The sequence below is a fragment of the Manis javanica genome, chromosome 13 (assembly GCF_040802235.1).
Source record: "Manis javanica isolate MJ-LG chromosome 13, MJ_LKY, whole genome shotgun sequence".
Taxonomy (NCBI): Eukaryota; Metazoa; Chordata; class Mammalia; order Pholidota; family Manidae; genus Manis; species Manis javanica.
The window spans coordinates 35,498,754-35,521,490 of record NC_133168.1 but is presented as its reverse complement, the minus strand read 5'-3'; the positions used below and the strand labels follow the sequence as shown (position 1 = coordinate 35,521,490).

At 38.4% G+C, this 22,737-nt stretch overlaps 2 protein-coding genes across 4 annotated transcripts in view; one reads left to right on the top strand and one right to left on the bottom strand.

Moving 5' to 3' along the window:
- The first annotated feature begins 2,837 nt into the window (after positions 1-2,837).
- Positions 2,838-6,843, top strand: TSPYL4 (TSPY like 4). Its single transcript, XM_017677881.3, has one exon. The coding sequence runs from the start codon at positions 2,928-2,930 to the stop codon at positions 4,146-4,148; it is 1,221 nt and encodes a 406-aa protein (XP_017533370.3). The 5' UTR covers positions 2,838-2,927; the 3' UTR covers positions 4,149-6,843.
- A 5,614-nt stretch (positions 6,844-12,457) lies between these two features.
- Positions 12,458-22,737, bottom strand: part of NT5DC1 (5'-nucleotidase domain containing 1) — a 170,724-nt gene continuing 160,444 nt past the window's right edge. For all 3 annotated transcript variants that reach the window (XM_017677880.3, XM_017677879.3, XM_017677878.3), the window contains one exon: positions 12,458-12,705. In XM_017677880.3, coding sequence (XP_017533369.2) covers positions 12,590-12,705 — 116 coding nt within the window. In that variant the 3' untranslated portion in view covers positions 12,458-12,589. The remainder of the gene's footprint in view (positions 12,706-22,737) is intronic.

The window sequence follows — 22,737 nt, the reverse complement described above, 5'->3', positions numbered from 1 at the left end:
AAAGAAAAAACAAGCAAAAGGAATATTAATCTAATAAATTGAGAACTTTCGATTTAAGGCCTTACTGCGAGGATCATGAATTCTTGTTTCTTCCTTAAGAACTGGGCACTTCCCAACAATTTGTGGATGGGGAAGGGTAAGAGAAAAATGAAGGAGAAGATTTAACATAAATTGGGATGGTTGTATGCTCTTATTTCTAAGAAAAGTACCTTCTCACTTTTATGTGTAGGGTTGCAGAATAATATAATGAATGACTGCACAGGTTTTTGAGTCAGATTACCTGGGTCTGGATTGCTGGCCTCTTTGCTGGTGTGACTTTGTGTAAGTGACTCAATTTCTCTTTGCCAAGTCCTTCTGAGGTAAAGTAAAGTGGAAGTCATAAGAGTACCACCTCACAGGGTTGTTGTGAGGATTAAATAACACTTTTAAGTGTGTGTCCGGTATATAGAAGACACTAAATAAAGGTTATAATGTGTACATAACCAGAAATCATATTGTTCTGAAAAAACAATCTTGCTGTTCAAAAGAGTAATAATAGGGGATATTTCATTTTCCAGTATTTACTGTGCATTTTAGTAAAGTCATTTCTATTTGTATTAATTTATGTTTGAACTTCTGTTAAACTCCTTGTCCCATAGGAAATGAAAATTACTTCTTACATGGCATTGTTTGTGGATATTTTTCCATAGAATCGTAAGTTGTTATGTATCTTTTCCTGTGCAGTGAGGTTTATTGCCAATAGAACAGGCTCAGTTATACACAAAAAATATAAAATGATTCACAGTTACTATATATCCACCCTACTCAAAATGAAATACCAGCACAGTCATATTATTCACTTTGATAAAACCTTTAAAATTTTTCATTTAAATCTAATCATCAAGTTTCATTAACTTCTTCTATGAGGTAGTCACTGGGCTGTACTATAGTATATGCCAAGGAAGAAGCAGCCACTAATGCAGTTCTTGTCTAGCTGGGATGAGGAAACTGATCTGCATGAAACAACCAAGAAAGTTAAAGATAGAAGATACATAAATACTAAATTGGATGGCAAAGGATGTAAGAACTATAAAAATTCAGAAGACTATCAAAATGGTAAGGCAGTTAAGGAAGGTTATTCATAGGAGATGGGAGGAGACAATTTGCCAATTAAAGTGTCCAATCATGGACTTTCAGAGAATGGTCAGACAGTTATTAGTGGAAAAGGACTCCATTGGCAGGAAAAATCAAAGCCAGAGACAGGGATGTTTAAAGTAATGGAGATTTAATCATCCAACCGATTTCTTTTCCTAAGGAATCTTTAGGAAAAGAAAGGCAAAGTAGTGTCAAAAGAATAACTCAAATAAATATAGTCACTTAACTATATTACACTGTTTTCTTGTTTAGAAGAAGGATAAATCAATAGATTAATTTCACCTCACAAAGACAAAAATAAGATTTATTAAAAGAAAGAAGGGGAGAGAAAAATTAGTGTAGTCTGGGAAGAGTGAATCTTGTTTGCACATTTTTTCAGGGAGATAACCAATTAGCTGGCAGCTGTCAATCTAGACAGTCTGTCCTTGAGTAGGCTGACTAGAGATATAAATTCTTAATTTCTTATGAATTCTCTGGAAGACTTTTGTGAGCTAAACTATAAAGCTGCATGACAGGCTATTTTTCTGTAACGTCTGCAGTGGCCTTCCATTATTTGCATCTCATTCTTAGTTGGGCCAGGTCTGTACTACTTTCCTCACTGGAAGTCTCAATATACCTGCTGCTTTTCTCTTTTTCCCTAAATCTTTACTTCTCACTGGATTTTCTTCTGAGTCCTAATTTGAAAGTGATCATAATCTGGGGTTCTCTAGTGGAATTTCTATTACAAAGAATAATAACCATAATCATTTTTGTAATATAATTTAAACATTCAAACTATACAAGATATGTTTTCCTTCATTCTTGCAGTTTTGAAAGGATTAAGCAGTACTTTCACACTCCAACAAATAACAACAGATAATAGTGACAATAATATCAAATGAATTGGATGAACTGACTTGAATAAACAGTATTATTATGGCAAGTATTTGCTGGCTCCATGCCCAAAGGCATTACGAAGCAGGATTCTTTTAGGTTAAGATTGTAACTTGAGGATTAGAGACATGTAACACACATACTTTTTGAAACTGAAATCTTAAGTTATACTTCTTTCAGTAACGCTCAAAAAGACTAAACTTGCGCGCTCGCGCGCATGTGGGTCCCAAGAAAGGAAGACACATAGTTACTTATATTTAAAGCTAAGAGGAAATATTGTCCGATTTCTTCGTAGTGGTTGACCAAAGCACACAAACTTTAAAATCTCGAAGGCTAATTGAAATAATCCTTCATTTTGTCTTACTAGGATCAGAAAATATTCCCTTTCAGCGGCTCCTAATTTTTTAAATGACACAACACAGCAACACTTCACTTTATTAAAAATCAAACTCAATTCTTTGGTAACAGCCATAACTCCGCACATTAAAGAAATGTTAATTGCTGAATCTACAAGAGAAGGCATTTGTGCTAATTTGAATAGACAATAGAATACCTCGAGTAAATATTTTAAAGAATAGTTTAGGTGTCTTATAAATTAATTTAGAACTTAGGAAGCCATATTAACACAGTTCTCACATGCTTGAGTTTAGTCTTCGTCCATTTATGTAAGCCAAGTCTTTCCCAGACTGACGAAATTCACATTTTGTAACACAAAGGAATACCCTTGACAAAAGCATAATCACAAAGAGCAACGAGTTTTCGCGCGGGGTTAAGACGCGACCGCCCTGACGTCACCGGTTGCCATGGCAGCAAGTCCTAGCGTGAAAAGGGGGGCGGTGCGAGGGGCGGGTTGGGGTGGAGCGCGGCTTCTGCAGAGGACAAGGCCCTAGTGCAGATCTGCAGCTCTAACTTCTGCCAAAATGAGCGGCCTGCGTGAGGGCAACAGCTTCCCTGTCGCTGAAACCTGCGGCCTCGCTACTCCTGATCATGCCCCGGGACACCCGGACCTAAACCAGTGCCAGGGCGAGGAAACGGAGGCGGCACAGGTGAGGGCAGGCGCAGGTGAGGGCGGCTTGGAGACTGCGGCGGAGGGAGGTGCAGCCCGGGGCCCCGCGGTCTGGGGCCCCCCGCTCCGCATTCGAGTTGCAGGGAGTCGCGGCCGCTCAGCGACCAAAGTGGGCCAGAAGGAGGTCACCCCTCCCACCGAAGGCCGGGAGGCAGCCTCCGCCTGCGCCTCGGTGGCGACCTACAGTAGTCAGGAAAATGGCTGTCCGCGTAGAGAGAAAGCTCCAGAAGCCTGTGGCGCAGGGGGTTTGGGGTTTCAGACGATGATGCCCCGCGCTAAAATCAAGGAAATGACAAAAAAGTGCTCCGTTTCTGCAGCAGCAGAAAAAGGAGTAGCAGAGGAGGTGGTGGAGGAAAAGAAGGCGATTCAGAAGGGAAAAAAGGTGGTAGGAGGAATGAAAGAGGAGACTCGGGCTAGGGCCCCGAAGGTCAATAACTGCATGGACTCGCTGGAGGCCATCGATCAGGAGCTGTCAAATGTAAATGCTCAGGCCGACAGGGCCTTCCTTCAGCTGGAGCGCAAGTTTGGCCGGATGCGAAGGCTCCATATGCAGCGCAGAAGTTTCATTATCCAAAATATCCCAGGTTTCTGGGTCACTGCCTTTCGAAACCACCCCCAGCTGTCACCTATGATCAGTGGCCAAGATGAAGACATGATGAGGTATATGGTCAATTTGGAGGTGGAGGAGCTTAAACACCCCAGAGCAGGCTGCAAATTCAAGTTCATCTTTCAGAGTAACCCCTACTTCCGAAATGAGGGGCTGGTCAAGGAATATGAGCGCAGATCCTCTGGCCGGGTGGTGTCTCTTGCCACTCCAATCCGCTGGCACCGAGGCCAAGACCCCCAGTCCCATATCCACAGGAACCGGGAAGGGAACACTATCCCCAGTTTCTTCAATTGGTTCTCCGACCACAGCCTCCTAGAATTCGACAGGATTGCAGAGATTATCAAAGCAGAACTGTGGCCCAATCCCCTACAATACTACCTGATGGGTGAAGGGCCCCGCAGAGGATTTCGAGACCCAGCAAGGCAGCCAGTGGAGAGCCCCAGGTCCTTCAGGTTCCAGTCTGGCTAATCCTGTGCTTGTGAGAAGCTCCTGCATAAGTTTCCTTACCACCACCTTTTGGACCTGTGCTTAGCCAACAACATGCAGTCTTCCATCTGCTTTCTCCTCACACTGGATTATTTTGTCCTTTGTTTCTTCCAACTCTTCAACAATCAGTTCCAAGACTCTCTCTTCTATGCCTGTGCTTTTCCTCTGGGCCTTCATGCTGTTCTGCATCCTGTTATATTTTCCAAGTGCATGACTTCTGTGCCAAGCATATGATGCTGTAGATACACATTGCTTTCCTTTGCATGCCTTGGGCTCTGTGACTATGATCTTCTCCCAGTTCTTTAAGTGTTATCTACCACAAAAAAGCTCGATATGTGCAAATGACTGCTGGGTTTCATACTTTATGCTGGTTGCCCTGTGAAACCCATGTACTCCATGGGAGGTCTGGGAGTGTCCCTGCTGCAAGATGAAGTTGATACGGATGATGTCGGCTGTCAGCCAAACTGGACATTACAGGCTGCCACTGACAGGTTCCCAACTGCCTTCCTGGGTCCATGCCATCCACCCTGCTGATCATCTGGCAGGATAAGCAGGTGGCTGGTGGGTGGCTGCTAGGAATGGCTGGGGTAACAGATGAGAGGTATTCTGTGTTATCACTGTTGGTCGTCTTATGTCTTTGGGCACTTTGCATTGTGACCTGGTACTGGTGAGTATGAAGGCCTATGCTGTGGCCCCGCCCAAACCTCTCAGCTTTCTGGATGAGCTTTGCACAGGCACCATTGCCTTCCTCTTCAGGAATGATCTGTAGACTTAGACTCCTAGGTAGCATAAAGGAACTCCCTGCTTCTCCCACCCTATGGTTACCCATCAACCTAATTGTCATATGTTCAAAGCAGGTCTTATGGAGTACACTTCCAGCAGTTGGCCTTTCTAAGCCTGAGCAAACAAACCACCTTAATCTCCTCCGCAGCTTTATTAGGCAGCTCCCTCCTGACCCTACTGCACCCGCTGTGAGCAAGACAAAGTTGTCAGGGTAGGAGCACTACGGAAGAGGTATGTTTGGCCTGTGGGGCCTGTTGTGCATCTGTCTCTCTCTCTTCCTCTTCTCTCTCTCTCCTCACTCCCTCCTCCTTTGTCCCCTTACCGTCCTCCCTCCCTTTCTCCGAAGCAGTTAAAACTCAGAAACAGAAAACAAGACTGGCAAAAAAGCTGGTGGTTTAATTTGCTCTCTGTTTGATTGTGTCCAGAGGGAGAAAGGTTACTAAACGATAGACTCCAGAACTCTTACTGCCTTTTTCTGCCCTGACCCCAAATTGATATAGCAAGGTCTAAACATTTCAAAGGGACACCTGTAGGTTGATTGCTTAGTTTGGGCAGTGTTCTTCTGGGCCAGCTTTGACATCCACACCTTTTCCCCTGTCCTACCATAACCTTATGTGTGTTTCTTGAGCTTCAGTGTGAGAAGCTGGGAGGACAGGGAAAAGAGCCTCACAGTTTCAGACAGACCCAGAGCAGGTTGTGTTCTAAAGCAACTGAAGTTTCACTCCATGGAAATCCTTTTTTGGGCCTTGGTCCACTTAGAAATAACCCCAAAGCAGCATTTTGAAGGTGTTACTTTGTTTCCAAGTGGCCTCCTGTGCCGGCCTTTTTGGCTCTTAGCCCTCTTTCTCCACTTCCTTCCCTGATTTTATCCTAACAAATGAGGGGCAGGCTGCAGTCTGCACTGAGGGATGCCAAGTCTCCCTCCCAGGGCGTAAAGGGATATGTGTAGTCCCTCCATTTCCAGGAGAGCTCCCAGGAGGTGGACAGCAGTGCTGTCAGGGCTATCTGACTTGGGAGTTGTATGGTGGTGGTAATGACTATATGCTCTTATGCTTTCTCCTTTAATTTTGAAGGCCTTGCCCTAAGCTCCATGAAGGCTTGGGAGGTCTGGACACAGAGCAGTGGGAAGGCTGCTCTAGGCTGGGCAAGCTGAAAGCCTGAAACAAAAATAAGCATCCTGTGGGGTGGGCTTGGAAAGGCAGAATGGAAAGCCTGGAGCCCTGCAGGGCCAGAGGTGGAAGGTCCAGAGGCTTTTCTCAGAAAAGGTGGGAGAGTCAAAGTGGTTGACGTTTAAAGAGGATGCTTGGAGGAGTTAGGTTCTACTCCCATTTTTTTCTCAATCTTTGGATTCACCAGATGTTTGTGCATAAAAATGCAAGTGGATGTTTTTTCTGTGTTATTCTAGGATTGACTGTATGTATGTGGAAGATTACTGGTATATGCTCCATATTGCATTATGTTTGAGTAACTCCTATTCCCTTTTCCCATTTTTGCTTATTGGCAAAATTGACATTTACAGGCCTGCTTTTTGCTTGTAATTGAGATTGCACAAAAACACCAAACTTGTTCCTTGTGCAGTATGAAGACTTCTGTGAATATTCATTAATATATCAGTTTGTTCTGGTCTCTCTTCAAATATATAGCTCTGCTCTTAGAAATGTTATTTGAATGTGATCTTTGAAATTTTGCAAATTGTTTCTGTGTTTTGTGAAAGCAGTCTCAAAAACACAACTCTGTTGTCTTGATATTTCTTGCCCTAGTTGTAATGTTGTTGACATTTTATGTTCCTAACCAGTGTATTTGTACAATTGCTCTGTCAAACTAAAGAAGAATTTAGTATTTTAGTCTTCTCCTTTGTGCTTGAAGGCAAAATAAAATTGGTCACTCTGCTGTATTTCTTGTTTTCTTAAAAAATAAATTTCTGTGTTGTCTAGGCTAATAAAAGGTTGGGAAATAAAATTATCAAGTTGTCACAGTAAACATCATTCTGAAGCTTTGATAAAAAAGGGGGGGAGGGCAAGAGCCACCAGAAACTTCCAAGTGTTTTTTAGTTGGAAAATGGTAAATAAGCCCAACTGCAATTGCATATTTGGCATAATTTTCCCTGTACAACCAGTGTAGTTTTAGGTGGCAATTAAAGCACCATATTGTCATTTACTTAAAATAAATAACAGTGGAAAACTGTCCTCCATGTACCATCCTTGTTTACTACATTTATGGTAACTATATTCCTCCTTTGTCTTACTCTTAATAAGCTTAAGGTAGAGTTGCAGAAAAATTAGTCATTGTGCATTATGTAAGTACTAATTTCTTACACCAGTGTGGTGCCTTAAAAAGAAAGAATAACATGATTGAAATATGTCTAGAAACAAATGATGTGGGACATAACTTCAATTACCAGTAATATTTTGCTGTTCAGCAGCTATCACAGGAAGGTTTAGGAGATAAATACCTCTGCATTCTCCGTAGTAGAGGGCTGTGGATGCTGCAAGATTTGTGAAGATGAATAACCAAGTATTTTTAGTCATCCAAACAAAAATTTGACATAAGCTACCTAAAATTACTGATTTGAAGTAGAGATTGTTAAGTATAGTTAGACTGGCTGATTCTTGGCGCAATTCTTACTTGCAAGTTCTACTTGCTGAAGTATAACTTTTCTAGGCCTGGAGAACTTTTTAGTATTAGCTATATTTTCTTTTGCAGGCTCTACACCCATCTAATCCTAAATTCTCACAATGTTCCTTTTACCTTTTCAGTTTTAGTGATTGATGTCTGCATCATCAGTCACTTGTTTCAAGCATTAATTAGTTCTACGAGTCAGCAAATATCCTTTTTGTTGCCCTTGGTTTATTGTCAGCTTTAGCCTAACCAGTTTTTCTAGAAGGCTGGTACCACTCATCTGTTACAGATTCCGTTGTTTCTGTTCTGTTGTAACACAGGCATTCTCTAGGTTTCAGTTACCAGCCAGCTGGTTCACTCCTATTCCCTGCTCCCACTTTGCATTGCTTTTTCTTCTTCCTCAGTTCTAGACCCAAATTATTCTTCATGCTGACTTCCAAACCAGTTAAGAGGTTCTCCCATCTGTTCACCAAGGGAGCGCAGTCATTTTGGTCTACTTAGGCTATATGGCCCCATGAGTAGTAAGCTTTTCTGCTCTGGGTTTTGAGCTCGGACACCCATAAACCTGACCTTCCTCACTCAGATCACCTCCTCATCATTTTCTGTTTCTGCTGCTCCATCTCCAGCTTACTCAAGTTTCCTTAAATCCAATTTCATTATTAAAAACCAAATGGATTACCTATATTCTTAATTTTTTATTGCCCTGCCCCGTGGAGTTGTAATTTGAATCTTGGTATTCGATTTTGTCAGATACACCTTCTTTGGTGTGACAATCTTGAGATCTGAGATACGTCAGGCACTTTCACTTGTGTTCTCATGTTAATTTCATAATCCTAAAATAATCTCCATTTTAATAGTTGAGAAAACAGGCTCAGAAAGTTAAACTGCCTAAGATGCAAGCCACACAGACTCAAGTTTTTTATTTCAAGCTAGAGTCCCTTCTGCTAACAGTTATCTGTATTAAATTTGGCATAAAACAAAACAAAAACCTTACTTATGTGGGTATTCAGGACTCAGCTGAAGGTTATTCTTAACCCACTTGTAAATGGTACTTTGTCATTTATTTTAATACAACACTCTGAACACAGTAAAACATTCCTGAGATTTACATACATAATCTTGATGTTTGGTGCGTAAGTGAAATTAGCAGTTTGTTCACTCATCAAAGGGAGAAAATGCACCAAAAGGACTCTAAATACATCTATAAATTTAGTTGCTAAGAACTGTGAAGAAATGTTGACATCTGTTAAATTTAGAGAATTTTTAAAATTCAACTTGGTGGTTGCTTTTAACAGGTAGCTACTAGTATTTTCCTTCTCTTCTTTATAAAACGTCCAATTTTATTAAGCTTGATCTTTGCCAAAAAGTACTTAGGCCAAAGTACCAAGAAAGTAAAACAAACAATAGATAAATATTTTTAAGACTCTAGAAATAGGTGCATGGTAGAAAAACCTGTTAGGCATTCTACGTGCTGTTCTCATTCTACGTAATAACCCAAGTTCCTAATAGGCTCAGATAGCCCATTTCCTACTAAGTTTACTTGGACCAGTTTTCATTATTCCTTCTCCATTTTGGTTTCCTTGGTACCAGAGAGGGAAATCTGTCAACTATTAAAGGAGAATGTTTGAACCTGAATATGAAGAGTAGATCTGCTTTTTGATGGCTTTAGTATATGTGGCTTCTAAGAGTGATACATTTTAGGACTCCTGTGATTCGTGGTTCTCTATTTTACTCTTCCAGGTAAGTTCTATGTTGTAGATATTTTACTAAATTCTAAATTGCTTAAGGACAGAGATTATCTTAATTTCTGATCCCTCACATGTCCTAACATGCTGTGATTATTAAATTGAAGTGTGGTTCTAGACTGGGAATTTCCCCCAAATCAAGAGCCAATATTGGAAGACTTATGTGTCCGTCAGCTAAGAGCATGATTTTTGGGGCCAAACTTAAGCAAACTTAGTACAGACTCTATTCATTAGTAACACTGCAAGTTTGAGCAAGCATAACATTTTAATCTCTGTGAACTTCAGTGTCCTTATCTGTAAAATTTTAATAATTACACACACCTCATATAGTTGCTGCAGGGGGTAAATAGGGAGCAAATAAGGTAAAGTACATGAAATAGCCTGGTGAGGAATCAAGCACTCATTACCATGATTTTTTTTACCATAATTCTGATGATAATTCTTGAGTCAACAACAGGAAACACCTTTTTGAATTCATTCTATGTGGCTGCACAATGCACATGGATTTTCAAGGGACCACACTGGGTGAATTCTCAAATATATTAGTGCTAGTCTTGCACTAATCTGGAAGCCAACACTTATGAAAACCATGGGCTTAAAAGCCTGAGAAGATGTAAAGGAATATTACTGCAACATCACACATTTGAAAAAAGCTACCCATGTGATCCTAACATAGTCAGGGTTATTGGTATCAAAGGGATAGTTTGACATACCATGTTATGCTGTTTTGTTATATAAAATAATTATATAGGCTTGATTTACACTCAAACCAATTCACCAGAAGTGTGTGTATACGTGTGTATGTGCATATATATATATACACACCACACATATATATATATATATATATATATATATATATATATATATGCTTTAAATATAAAGTTATTATATATATGAGCACTCGTGGGGAAGTAATACTTGATTTCAGTTTAGAGTTTAATAAACTCTGAGGTAGTTGATTCTAGATTGCAATTTGTGGTTCATTAAAGTTTCTGCTACCTCAATATTCCAGATACCAAATTATGACAAACTGACCAATGTGTCCTTCAAATCTTTCCTTTGCTGATGAGATCAACAGTGACCAGCAAAGAAAATTTCAGCTCCCTTGCATTTATTTGTAGGTATCCTTTAGATGATAAATGTCTGCCTGTATACTAATACTAAACTTAAGTCCTCTGCTCATTTATACCACTTTCCTACTTTTTTACTTCAAATTTTATTAAGGAATATACTATTTTTCTTCTCTAATATCCTCTTTTAAATTTTTATAGTGCCAATTTTGGATGATTATTTTTACTTTTCATATCCAATTAGAAATATTGCCACTTTTTAGAAACAATGAAATAAAAATTTTAAAAGTCCAACAGAAAGAGCATTCATTGACTGACTCTACTAGAAGGATGGGAAGGAAACTTAAAAATAAAGTCTAACCTTCTAACGATGATAAAAAATGAGGTGGGATTGTAACTTGTTTTGATTCCTCAGGTAGATACTAGTCAAGTAGGACTTAAACTTCTGATTTGAGTCAGTTTTTTTTCCCACTTCTAGTGGCCAAAAAAATGCAGTTAAGGTTTTTGGGGTTCTCATTTTTCATCTTAGCAATAGCAGTTCATAAGCATTTAAAGCTGTATTATTCTTTGCCATTGACAAAGTAAATATGCAGAAGGGAAAATAGCTTTATTTTTAAAATAATATTTATTGAAAGTATACATGAGATAGCATCTTTCATTTAGCCCTAAACTTGATAATGTATGCTCATTATCATTCCAATGAAATGCTGGAAAAATCAATTTGAAATATATTACCACATATTAGTAGATATCAAACAAAGCTACTACTCACTTTGAGGAAAAAATTTCAGTAGCTGTTTATTTAACCTGAGATACTCATCCCACAATATATTTGGGATTATATGAGTTTTAAAAATTTAACAAAATATCTTTTTGTTGCATGTGTCAATATGCTAAATTCTCTACTACAATCCCAGAAAAATAATGATAGTGACCACTATGATTTCTGACACTGACCATGATGGACAGAGTGAAATTACAGCATAAAGAGTAGCCAGCAATTTATATTGTAAACATTATCTGGCTCCAAACATTTTGCAACAAATAGCCACTAATATGACTACATATAGCACACAGAACACAATGATCCTGTATTGTTAAAAACTACAAAACCTCTTAAAAGCAGTTTTTCTCAACTTTTTTTTTTCATTATCACTCCCTGAGGAGAAAAATTAAGCCCAAATTAAATTTAATAAATAAATTTGAATTATATTTCTCCCTAATGAGAGAAATTAATAGTAAGAAAAAAGATTTTATTGGGTAGGGTTAAACTTTGGAAGGCTCCAATCCATTCCCTTATCAAAAATTTTTTCCAAGAACCAGTTTTTGTCCCATTGAGGATACATGCCTTTAAGTGAATGAAAATGAATCCAACATTATTAGGGGAGACAAACCCTACCTGGTAACCCTGGAAGTTAAAATAGTTGGCTTCCCATTTCAGATTATCTTTGTTCCATATTGGCTGTGTGTGTGGTCTCAGAAGAAATCATGCCTTTTTTTTTTGAAAACACAGTAACAGAATAAAACCTGATCATGTGAAAAAAATAATTTATTCTTAGTGGATTCTGTTCTTGGCTATAAATTGAAGGAACAGGTATAGATCAGTTCTCAATTCTGGCTGCATTTTCCCAGGGCATTTAAAGATGTCAATGTTCATGTATATCCCCAGACCAACTAAACCAATAGGAGGTTATGGTCTAGATAGTGGTTCTCAAACTTTGTGTGAAACATACTATTGTTAAACACAAATTGCTGGGTCCCATTCCCAGGTTTTCTGATTCTGTAGGTCTGGGGTGGGGTCTGCAAATTTGCATTTCTATCAAATTCTCAGGTGATGCTATGCTAGTGGTTTGGGGACCACACTTTGAGAACTACTGGTCTAGGCATATGTGTAAATGTGTGTGTGTATGTATGTGTGGATGTGCAAGCATATCTCCCCAGGGCGAATTCTAATGGCAGAGTTATTAGCATAGAAAATATAAATAAAGATCTTTTCAGTTCTAAGATACTGAGATTTCAATATAAGGTGAGTTGTTGGGTGTCAAGGCAATCTATATAGAAAGAAGACCTATTGAAAAACATACTGACATCTTGGTCAGTATTTATTAAGAATTTGTTCATTTTACAGTATACTTTTAAAAATTAACATTTTTACAGTACATGTGCTGCATATCTGGTTCTTCACTTCATTCTTCAGTAAAGATTATTTGGTTTTTAGTGTCTCATCATTTGATAAAATCAGTGGAGGGTTTGGATAGTAGCCAGCTGTTTTTGAATTCTTTGAAGAGAACCTCATAAATTTGTAGTCCAGGGGTAATTCTGGAAAAAAAATTTTGGTTATGTGGCAGAGTTCAGAAGGCCTTTCATAAATATAAATAAATAAAAATTTAATAGCCATTGATAATAAAACTTTTTAGTTTTGTAATTTTAGTATTTGTCACCTGGATAGGCTGCACCTAGGAAGAAGAGAGTAGATGTCTTTCCCTATAAAGTTTACAATAATACTTAAGTCAAATTACATTTAGAGATATTGCAAATCATTTTCAGAGCTTTAACTAGGGAGTTTAATTTTAATACTCTGCAGAATTAACATATAAAGAATTCTTGCTCATCTGATTTTTTTTTAAATTTAAAAATCTCTCAAACCCTACTCAGAGGATCATATAATTAGTAACTGAGAACTCATAATCTTCGTAATCTTCATAGACTTTAGTAATAAGAGAGTTACTAAGAATTAATATTTGAATGCTTAGCTAAATAAAGATTCTCATATGCACATTGTGGCAACTTTCTTTATATGATAAGCATTACACACTCACAGACTCACAGCCAAAAGGGGAATTGGGAGAGAGAACATGCATACTTTATTGATGGTGGGGCACTGTGTATATTCATAAGTTTCTCAAAAGCCAGCCTTGAGACATTTTTTCCCAAATTTCTTCACATTACCAGAAATATTATACGTGAAACCCTATGATATACGTTATGATACTCATTATGCATGCAGATACTGGGCAGTAATCCTTACATTATGAATTTCCCAAGTAAAACTTCATTTGGTAGTAGTATTTTGAAAATGACACCAGCTAGTGTAAAAATTATACTTTATTATTTGTGCCAGTGAGAATCATTAAGGTCTAAGCCATCAATTCTTATGAGGAGAAAACTAGTGCTAGAGATTGGGAAGAATGAACACTGCCTTTTTGATGCTAGAGAAAACTAAGGTTAATATAAACGAAAACATTCGGTACTAGTGAATTTCATTGGTCTTCACTACTTAGCTGGAGTGTATTTTGAGGTACTGAAAAGTAAATTGATAAAACTGAGTTTCTGAAATTATACATCTGAGTTCCTAGATTTCTAGTAAGCCATCAAAATGTACAGACTAATAGTAGAGCCAGACATCTCTTTCTCTATCTTTCCTACACATTTCCTAAAGTAGATGTTTAGGTTTCCATACATCAAAATGCTTATAAACCAATCACCTTCATACTGTTTATGGAAAATAAGTCCAATTTTTATAACATCTATAAAAATGGATTCTATGTGCTTAAAGATCAGTGAGATAATTGAGACTAATAGGATATCCATGAATAAAGTAGTATTACATGAAAACAAAAAGGTTTTTTAAGAGGTAAAGGGGAGTATCAGGTTTGTTTTTCATCCCAGGTAGCAAAAAAAGGTCTACAATTGTTAAGAAATTTGGTTATGGATAGCCAAAATGATATGAGATGACTATTCTGTTCAAACAAGGATCTCCATCCAGACTGGGGATTCAGCAAGGGAGGAGAACATTTGCCTCTGTGTTATAGGAAAATTGTTGTTGGATGCTGACTATTTGGAAGAAAAGAGAAAGGACAACTAAATTCTTGTTTGTCCTAACAATGTTCTACTAAACATTGAGTACTAAATACACTATAATAGCAACCATGTTATCTAACAGTTACATGAAGTGAATTAAAATGAACATATATTCTTAAACAGTAAATTCAAAATAATATAACAAAAGAGAATAAATCCTGGGACTTTTCTTTTCAATTAAAGTAGCAGCAAGATAACATTTATATAAAGATTCTATCTTCAACATGTCTAAAGCCATGGCCATCACATTATTTTTCTTCCAGCCATTTTTTTGGGAAGGCAAATTACACAGGAGTACCCAACTTCACTGAATATATGTTACTGCAATAGTAAATTACAGGTTCTGTGTGAGCCTTAGCTTCCTTGTGAAAATGTGATCCTTGCAGTGAGGACTAACTTAGAGAATAATGCTTTGTTTTTTGGGGAAGTGTCTTGGTCATCAGAATTAACAACTGAATATAACACATCAAGTCTCTCTCACTCTTTCTCCACACAAAAAACTGGTGTTTGTTTAGCTTTGTTTGACTACTGGTAAGCCCTAATTAACATTTTCTCCTCGGAGAAGTTAGATGACAAAGGCCCTGCCAGGTTCATTTCCAGTGCGCTTTTAAGTAAGCTTTTGCAAAATCAAAAGGTAAGATGCGCTGATGTTACTGCTTCTTTAAGGAGAGGTGATAGAGAGGGGGTTATTTTCCAATTCTTTGGAGAAATATTTAAATCCTGGAATAAAAGAGATTCACTTTTCTTTGACTTTGTTATTTCACAACCATATCTCACTGAGTAGTTTTTATTCAGGTACTTTTGAATAATGCAGTGACTTCCATTATCACACTACCTTACTCTCTAACCATAAATCTGAATCACACTGAAAGTAAGTTAGAATGAAATAACATTGGAAATAACAGTATATTTCTGGCCTGGTTCCTCCTTTCAAGTTGCAACATACATTTCTTTAACAGGAAAATTGTAAAAAGGAAGAAATGTTTTAAGTCATTTTTCTTTAATTTTATGGGTGTTATCATGGAACAAAATGAATAAATCATTCCTTCGATTCCATTATAATATTATTATTTCAATGAGCAGGACACGCTGATGTGTTGGACCTGTACACTGGTGGGGGGACGGACCTTTTGGAAGGCCACACATGTCTTAGGGTCTTCAGCAGCAGCAGTATCACTAACTCAGATAAACATCTTGCTTTACTTTTTCTCATATCCATTCTGTGAGGGAGGAAATGCAGCCTGGTCTTATCCCCAATTTAAGGAAGAATCTGAGGTTCAAAAAACTTAAGTAGACATTCATTTCTAACTTTGAGCTGAGACAACTTGAAAAACAGGATATAATAACATCAGTCTGAAGTCACTGGAGAGATTGGAGAGCTGAAGAGGCACCTAAGACCTGAGGGCACACAGTTCCTGAGAAGGAACAGTAAACATAGAAGGGAGCTGATGCGTCAGAGTTTCTTCCTTTAGGCCCCTGAATTCTGTCTGACAGGGGCAGTTACTAGCAGCAGAAAAACCAGCAGGTCTCGGCAGTCTCGAAGAGCTGCAGATAACAAAAATTGAGGGGCTGTAAAGGAGGCAGTGAAGAACTGGACTCTGCTGGCTTTCTCCTCAAACCCTTTGCCAAATTCTGAGGGAAACTCAGGAAACTAAGCAGCAAGCAGAAGCATATACCTCTGTAAAGCAGATTTTTCAAGTTGCATTGTATTGACAAAATGGATTAATTTCTGACCTGAGAGTTTCAGTTATATATCTCTAAAAAGAATTTATTATTATGAAATGATTCTTCAGTGTTATTAGTGTTTTTTTCCTAAATGTCTATTTTGTTTCACATTAATATAGCTGACTTTAACTTTCTGTTCATTATCATTACCATGGTATTATCCTTTTCTATCTTTTGATATTCTAACTTTCTTTGTCCTCATGTTTTAGAGATGTCTCTTATGAACAGCCTATACTTGAGTTTCATTTCATTCAGCCTTTTAATTGGAATGCTTAGAGACCTATACTTCATGTAATTTCTCAAGTTTATCATCTTACTGAGTGCTGTCCATTTGTTCCGCTTACTCTTAGCATTTGCTTCTTCCCATTTTTTTTGTTTTTGATTTTAAAATATTTTACAAAAATGGCTCTATGCATATCACTAGAATTCTCTTCATAATTATCTCAGATATTACAACATACATTTGGACTTAACAATATCTAACATACTCTTACCTGTACCATATAATACAAAGATGTTAAAACACTTAACTCCAGCTGTTTCACTTTGGAATTTATATGCTATTGATGTCAGAATTAAAATTTTTTTAAAAAAATTTTGGTGTCATTAATGTACACTTACATGAGCAACATTATGGTTACTAGACTCCTGCCATTATCAAGTCCTCACCACATACCCCATTACAGTCACTGTCCATCAGCATAGTAAGATGCTATTGAATCACTACTTGTCTTCTCTGTGTTATACTGCATTCCTGTGACAGGCCCTTACATTATGTGTGCTGATCATCATAATACCCCGTTTTTCCCTTTATGCCTCCCTTCCCACCCATCCTCCTCAGTCCCTTTCCCTTTGGTAACTGTTAGTCCATTCTTGGGTTCTGTGAGTCTGCTGCTGTTTTGTTCCTTCAGTTTTTTCTTTGTTCTTATACTCCACAGATGAGTGAAATCATTTGGTACTTGTTTTTTTCCACCTGGCTTATTTCACTGAGCATAATACCCTGTAGCTCCATCCATGTGTTGCAAATGGTAGGATTTGTTTTCTTCTTATGGCTGAATAATATTCTATTGTGTATATGTACCACATCTTCTTTATCCATTCATTTACTAATGGACACTTAGGAGTTGCTTCCATTTCTTGGCTATTGTAGATAGTGCTGTGATAAACATAAAGGTACATACATCTTTTTGAAACTGGGATCCTGCATTCTTAGTGTAAATTCCTAGGAGTGGAATTCTGGGTCAAATGATATTTCTATTTTGAGTTTTTTGAGGAACCTCCATACTACTTTCTACAATGGTTGAACTAATTTACATTCCCACCAGCAGTGTAGGAGGTTTCCATTTTTTCCACATCCTCACCAACATTTGTTGTTGTTTGTCTTATGGATGTTGTGGGGTGCTATCTCATTGTGGTTTTAATTTGCATTTCCCTTATGATTAGTAATGTGGAGCATCTTTTCATGTGCCTGTTGGCCATCTGAATTTCTTTGGGGAAGTGTCTGTTCAGATCCTCTGCCCATTTTTTAACTGGCTTATTTGCTTTTTGTTTGTTGAGGTGCGTGATCGCTATATATTTTGGATGTCAACCTGTTATCGGATATGTCATTTATGAATATATTCTCCCATACTGTAGGATGCCTTTTTGTTTTACTGATGGTGTCCTTTGCTGTACAGAAATGTTTTAGTTTGATATAGTCCCACTTGTTCATTTTTGCTTTTGTTACCCTTGCCCAGAGAGATATGTTCATGAAGAAGTTGCTCATGTTTATGTCCAAGCGATTTTTGCCTATGTGTTTTTCTAAGAGTTTTATGGTTTAATGCCTTACATTCAGGTCTTTGATCCATTTCAAATTTACTTTTGTGTATGGGGTTAGACAGTAATCCAGTTTCATTCTCTTACATGGAGCTGTCCAGTTTTGCCAACACCAGCAGTTGAAGAGGAGACTGTCATTTCCCCATTGTATATCCATGGCTCCTTTATCATATATTAATTGACCATATATGCTTTGGTTAGTATCTGGACTCTCTATTCTGATCCACTGGTTTATGGGTCTTTCTTGTGCCAGTACCAAATTGTCTTGATTACTGTGGCTTTGTAGTAGAGCTTAAAGTTGGGAAGTGAGATCCCCCCCTGCTTTAGTCTTACTTCTCAGGATTGCTTTAGCTATTCGGGGTGTTTTAAGGTTCCATATAAATTTTAGAACTATTTGTTCCAGTTTGTTGAAGAATCCTGTCAGATTTTGAAAGGGATTGCGTTCAATCTGTAGATTGCTTTAGGCAAGATGGCCATTTTGACAATATTAATTCTACCTACCCAAGAGAATGTGATGAATTTCCATTTATTAGTGTCCTCTTTAATTTCTCTTAGGAGTATCTTATAGTTTTCAGGGTATAGGTCTTTCACTTCCTTGGTTAGGTATATTCCTAGGTATTTTATTCTTTTTGATGCAATTGTGAATGGAATTGTTTTCCGGATTTTGCTGCTAGCTCATATTAATGCAACATATTTCCGTGTATTAATTTTGTATCCTGCAACATTCAGGTATTAGTTTTAGGAGGTTTGGAGTGGATTCTTTAAGTTTTTTTTACATACAATATCATGTCATCTGCAAACAGTGACAGTTTGACTTCCTCCTTACAAATCTGGATGCCCTTTTATTTCTTTGTTTTGTCTGATTGCTGAGGCTAAGACCTCCAGTACTATGTTGAATAAAAGTGGGAAGAATGGGCATCCTTGTCGTGTTCCTAATCTTAGGGGAAAAGCTTTCAGCTTCTCGCTGTTACGTATGATGTTGGCTGTGCATTTGTCATACATGGCCTTTATTATGTTGAGGTACTTGCCCTGTACACCCATTTTGTTGACAGTTTTTATCATGAATGTATGTTGAATTTTGTCTAATGCTTTTTCAGCATCTATGGAGAGATCATGTGGTTTTTGTCCTTTTTGTTGATTGGAGGATGATGTTGATGGATTTTCAAAAGCTGTACTATCCTTGCATCCCTGAGACGAATACCAATTGAACATACTGTATGATCCTCTTGCTGTATTTTGAATTTTGTTTGCTAATATTTTGTTGAGTATTTTTGCATCTATGTTTATCAGGGATATTTGGTCTTTAATTTTCTTTGTTTGTGGTGTCTTTGCCTGGTTTTTGTATTAGAGTGATGCCGGCTTCACAGAATAAGTTTGGAAGTATTCCCTCATCTTCTATTTTTTGGAAAACTTTAAGAAAATGGGTAGTATGTCTTCTCTAAATGTCTGATAAAATTCAGTGGTGAATCCATCTGGTCGAGAAGTTTTGTTCTTGGGTAGTTCTTGATTACCGATTCAATTTCAGTGCTGGTAATTGTTTAGAGTTACTGTTTCTTCCTTGGTCAATCTTGGAAGGTTGTATTTTTCTAGAAAGTTGTCTATTTCTTCTAAGTCATCCAGTTTCTTGGCATATAGATTTTCATAGTATTCTCTAATAATTCTTTGTATTTCTGTGGTGTCTATAGTGATTTTTCCTTTCTCATTTCTGATTCTGTTTATGTGTGTAGATTCTCTTTTTCTCTTAATAAGTCTGGCTAGGGGTTTATCTATTTTATTTTCTCAAAGAGCCAGCTCTTGGTTTCATTAATTTTTTCTATTGTTTTATTTTTCTCAATTATATTTATTTCTTCTCTGATCTTTATTATGTCCTTCTTTCTGCTGACTTTGGGCCTCACTTGTTCTTCTTTTTCCAGTTTCAACAATTGTGAATTTAGGCTTTTCATTTAGGATTGTTCTTACTTCTTTAAATAGGTTTAGATTGCTGTATAGTTTCCTCTTAGAACTGCCTTTGCTGTATCCCACAGAAGCTGGGATGTGGTGCTGTTGTTTTCATTTGTTTCCATATATTGCTTAATCTGTATTAATTTGGTTATTGATCCATTGATTATTTAGGAGCATGTTGTTAAGCCTCCATGTGTTTGTGAGCCTTTTTGTTTCCTTTGTAAAATTTATTTCTAGTTTTATATCTTTGTGATCTGGGAAGTTGGTTGGTAGAACTTGAATCTTTTTTAATTTACTGAGGCTCTTTTTGTGGCCTCTTATGTAGACTATTCTTGAAAATGTTCCATGTGTACTTTAGAAGAATGTGTATACTGCTGCTTTTGGGTGTAGAGTTCTGTAGATGTCTGCTAGGTCCATCTGTTCTAGTGTGTTGTTCAGTGCCTCTGTGTCCTTACTTATTTTGTCTGGTTGATCTGTCCTTTGGAGAGAATGGTGTGTTGAAGTCTCCTAAAATGAATGCATTGCATTCTATTTCCTCCTTTAGTTCTGTTAGTATTTGTTTCACATATGCTGGTGCTCCTGTGTTGGGTGCATATATATTTATAATGGTTATATTCTCTTGTTGGACTGAGCCCTTTATCATTATGTAGTGTCCTTGTCTCTTGTTACTTTGTTTTGAAGTCAATTTTGTCTGACACAAGTACTGCAACACCTGCTTTTTTTCTCCCTATTGTTTGCATGAAATATCTTTTTCCATCCTTTCACTTTTAGTCTGTGTATGTCTTTGGGTTTCAGATGAGTCTTTTGTAGGCAGCATATAGATGGGTCTTGCTTTTTTATCCATTCCATAACTCTGTCTTTTGATTGGTGGATTCAGACCATTTACATTTAGGGTGATTATCAATAGATATGTACTGATTGCCATTGCATGTTTTGGACTCATGGTTACCAAAGGTTCAAGGGTAGTTTCTTTACTATCTCCCCATGTACCTTAACTCACTTATTAGGCTGTTACAAACAGTCTGATGATTCTTTATTTCTCTCCCTTCTTTGTCTTCTTCCTCCGCTCTTTATATGTTAGTTGTTTTAATCTGTTCTCTTTTGTGTTTCCCTTGACTGATTTTGTGGATAGCTGATTTTATTTTGCCTTCAGTTAGTATCTGCTTGGTCTGCTTTCTTTACTGTATTTTTATTTTCTCTGGTGACATCTATTTAGCTTTAGGAGTACTTCCATCTAGCGCAGTCCCTTAAAAAAATACCGTAGAGATGGTTTGTGGGAGGTAAATTCCCACAACTTTTATGTTGGAATTGTTTAATCATTCCTTCAAGTTTAGATGATAATCTTGCTGGATATAGTATTCTTGGTTCGAGGCCCTTCTGTTTCATTGCATTGAGTATATCATGACATAGTTTCCTGGCCTCTAAAGTATCTGATGAGAAGTCTGATGACAGCCTCATGTTTTTTCCTTTGTAGGTGATCTTTTCTCTCTCTCTGGCTGCTTTTAATACTCTGTCCTTGTCTTTGATCTGCCATTTTAATTATTATATGTATTGGTGTTCTCCTCCTTTGGTTCTTTGTGTTGGGAGATGTGTGAACTTCCATGGTCTGAGAGACTATTTCCTTCCCCAGATTGGGGAATTTTCAGCAATTATTTCTTCAAAGACACTTTCTATCCCTTTTTATCTCTCTTCTTCTTCTGGTACCCCTATAATGTGAATATTCTTCCGTTTGGTTTGGTCACACGGTTCTCTTAATATTCTTTCATTCCTAGAGATCCTTTTATCTCTCTCTATCTCATCTTCTCTGTATTCCTGTTCTCCTATTTCTGTTCCATTAACAGTCTCTTGCACCTCATCCACTCTGCTCTTAAATTCTTCCATTGTTTGTTTCATTTATGTTATCTCTTCAGGAATTCATCCCTTAGCTCTTGCATGCTTCTTTGTAGCTCCATCAGCATGCTTATGACTTTTATTTTGATTTCTTTTCCAGTAAGATGGGTGATTTCGGTATCAGCAGGCCCTCTCTCTGGTGTCTGATGGATTTTGGACTGAACAAGGTTCTGCCTTTTCACGGCGATGGAAGTGATCACCGGCAAGTGAGGCATATGTCAGCTGGGAGAATAAAGTCCCTTTCTTCTTGCTGGTTGCCTTGCCTGTCTCCGCTCTGCCTCTGCCAGTCCACCACATACAGGGAGCAGCCTCTGGGTTAATCCCCTGAGCTGACATGGATGGCACCGCTTTTGGGATGGCCTAGGGCACTGGTGGGTTTGCAGGTGAGTAGTGTGTTCTCCCATGGGAACAGAGCCTCCTTGTGCTTCCTGGACTCTCTGCTGGTCTCTGCTGCCTGTGTTGGGCAACCGCACACGGGGAAGAGTCTGTGGATTGATCCCAAGCTGCCATGGGCAGGATGGCCCTCAGGATGGCCTAAAGTTGCAGGTGAGCAGCAGGTGTCTGCCATGAGAACAGAGCCCCAGGTGCTTCTCAGACTCCATGCCGGTTTCCTCTGCCTATGACAGTCAGTCGGGTGCAGGGGGCAGCCTCTGGGTTAATCCCCTGAGTTGCTGTGGGCAGGGAGGCCCTTGAGATGGCCTAAGGCAACCGGGGGTGGCTGCCAGTGAGCAGCACGTGTTTGGCGCAGGAACAGAGCCCCTACGTGCTTCCCAGACTCTGTGCTGGCTTCCATTGACTGTGTCAGTCAGCAGCGTGCAGGTGGCAGCCTTTGGGTTAATCCTGAGCTGCCCGTGGGCTGGGCAGCCCTTGGGATGGCCCAGGGCACTGGTGAGGGTTGCAGGCGAACAGCGTGTGTACGAGAATAAAGCCCCTTTGTACCTTCCGGACTCTGCACTGGTCTCTGTTGTCTGTGCTGGTCAGCTGTGGGCAGGCAGTAGCCTCTGGGTCTGGCCCAGTTAACTGTGTGCTTGGAGAAGCTTCTGTGTGGTTGCTGTGGGTGGGGCTGCTCCCCGGCAATGGCGGGTTAGCTGGTTGCTTGCAGTGCCAGCCGGGAGGAAT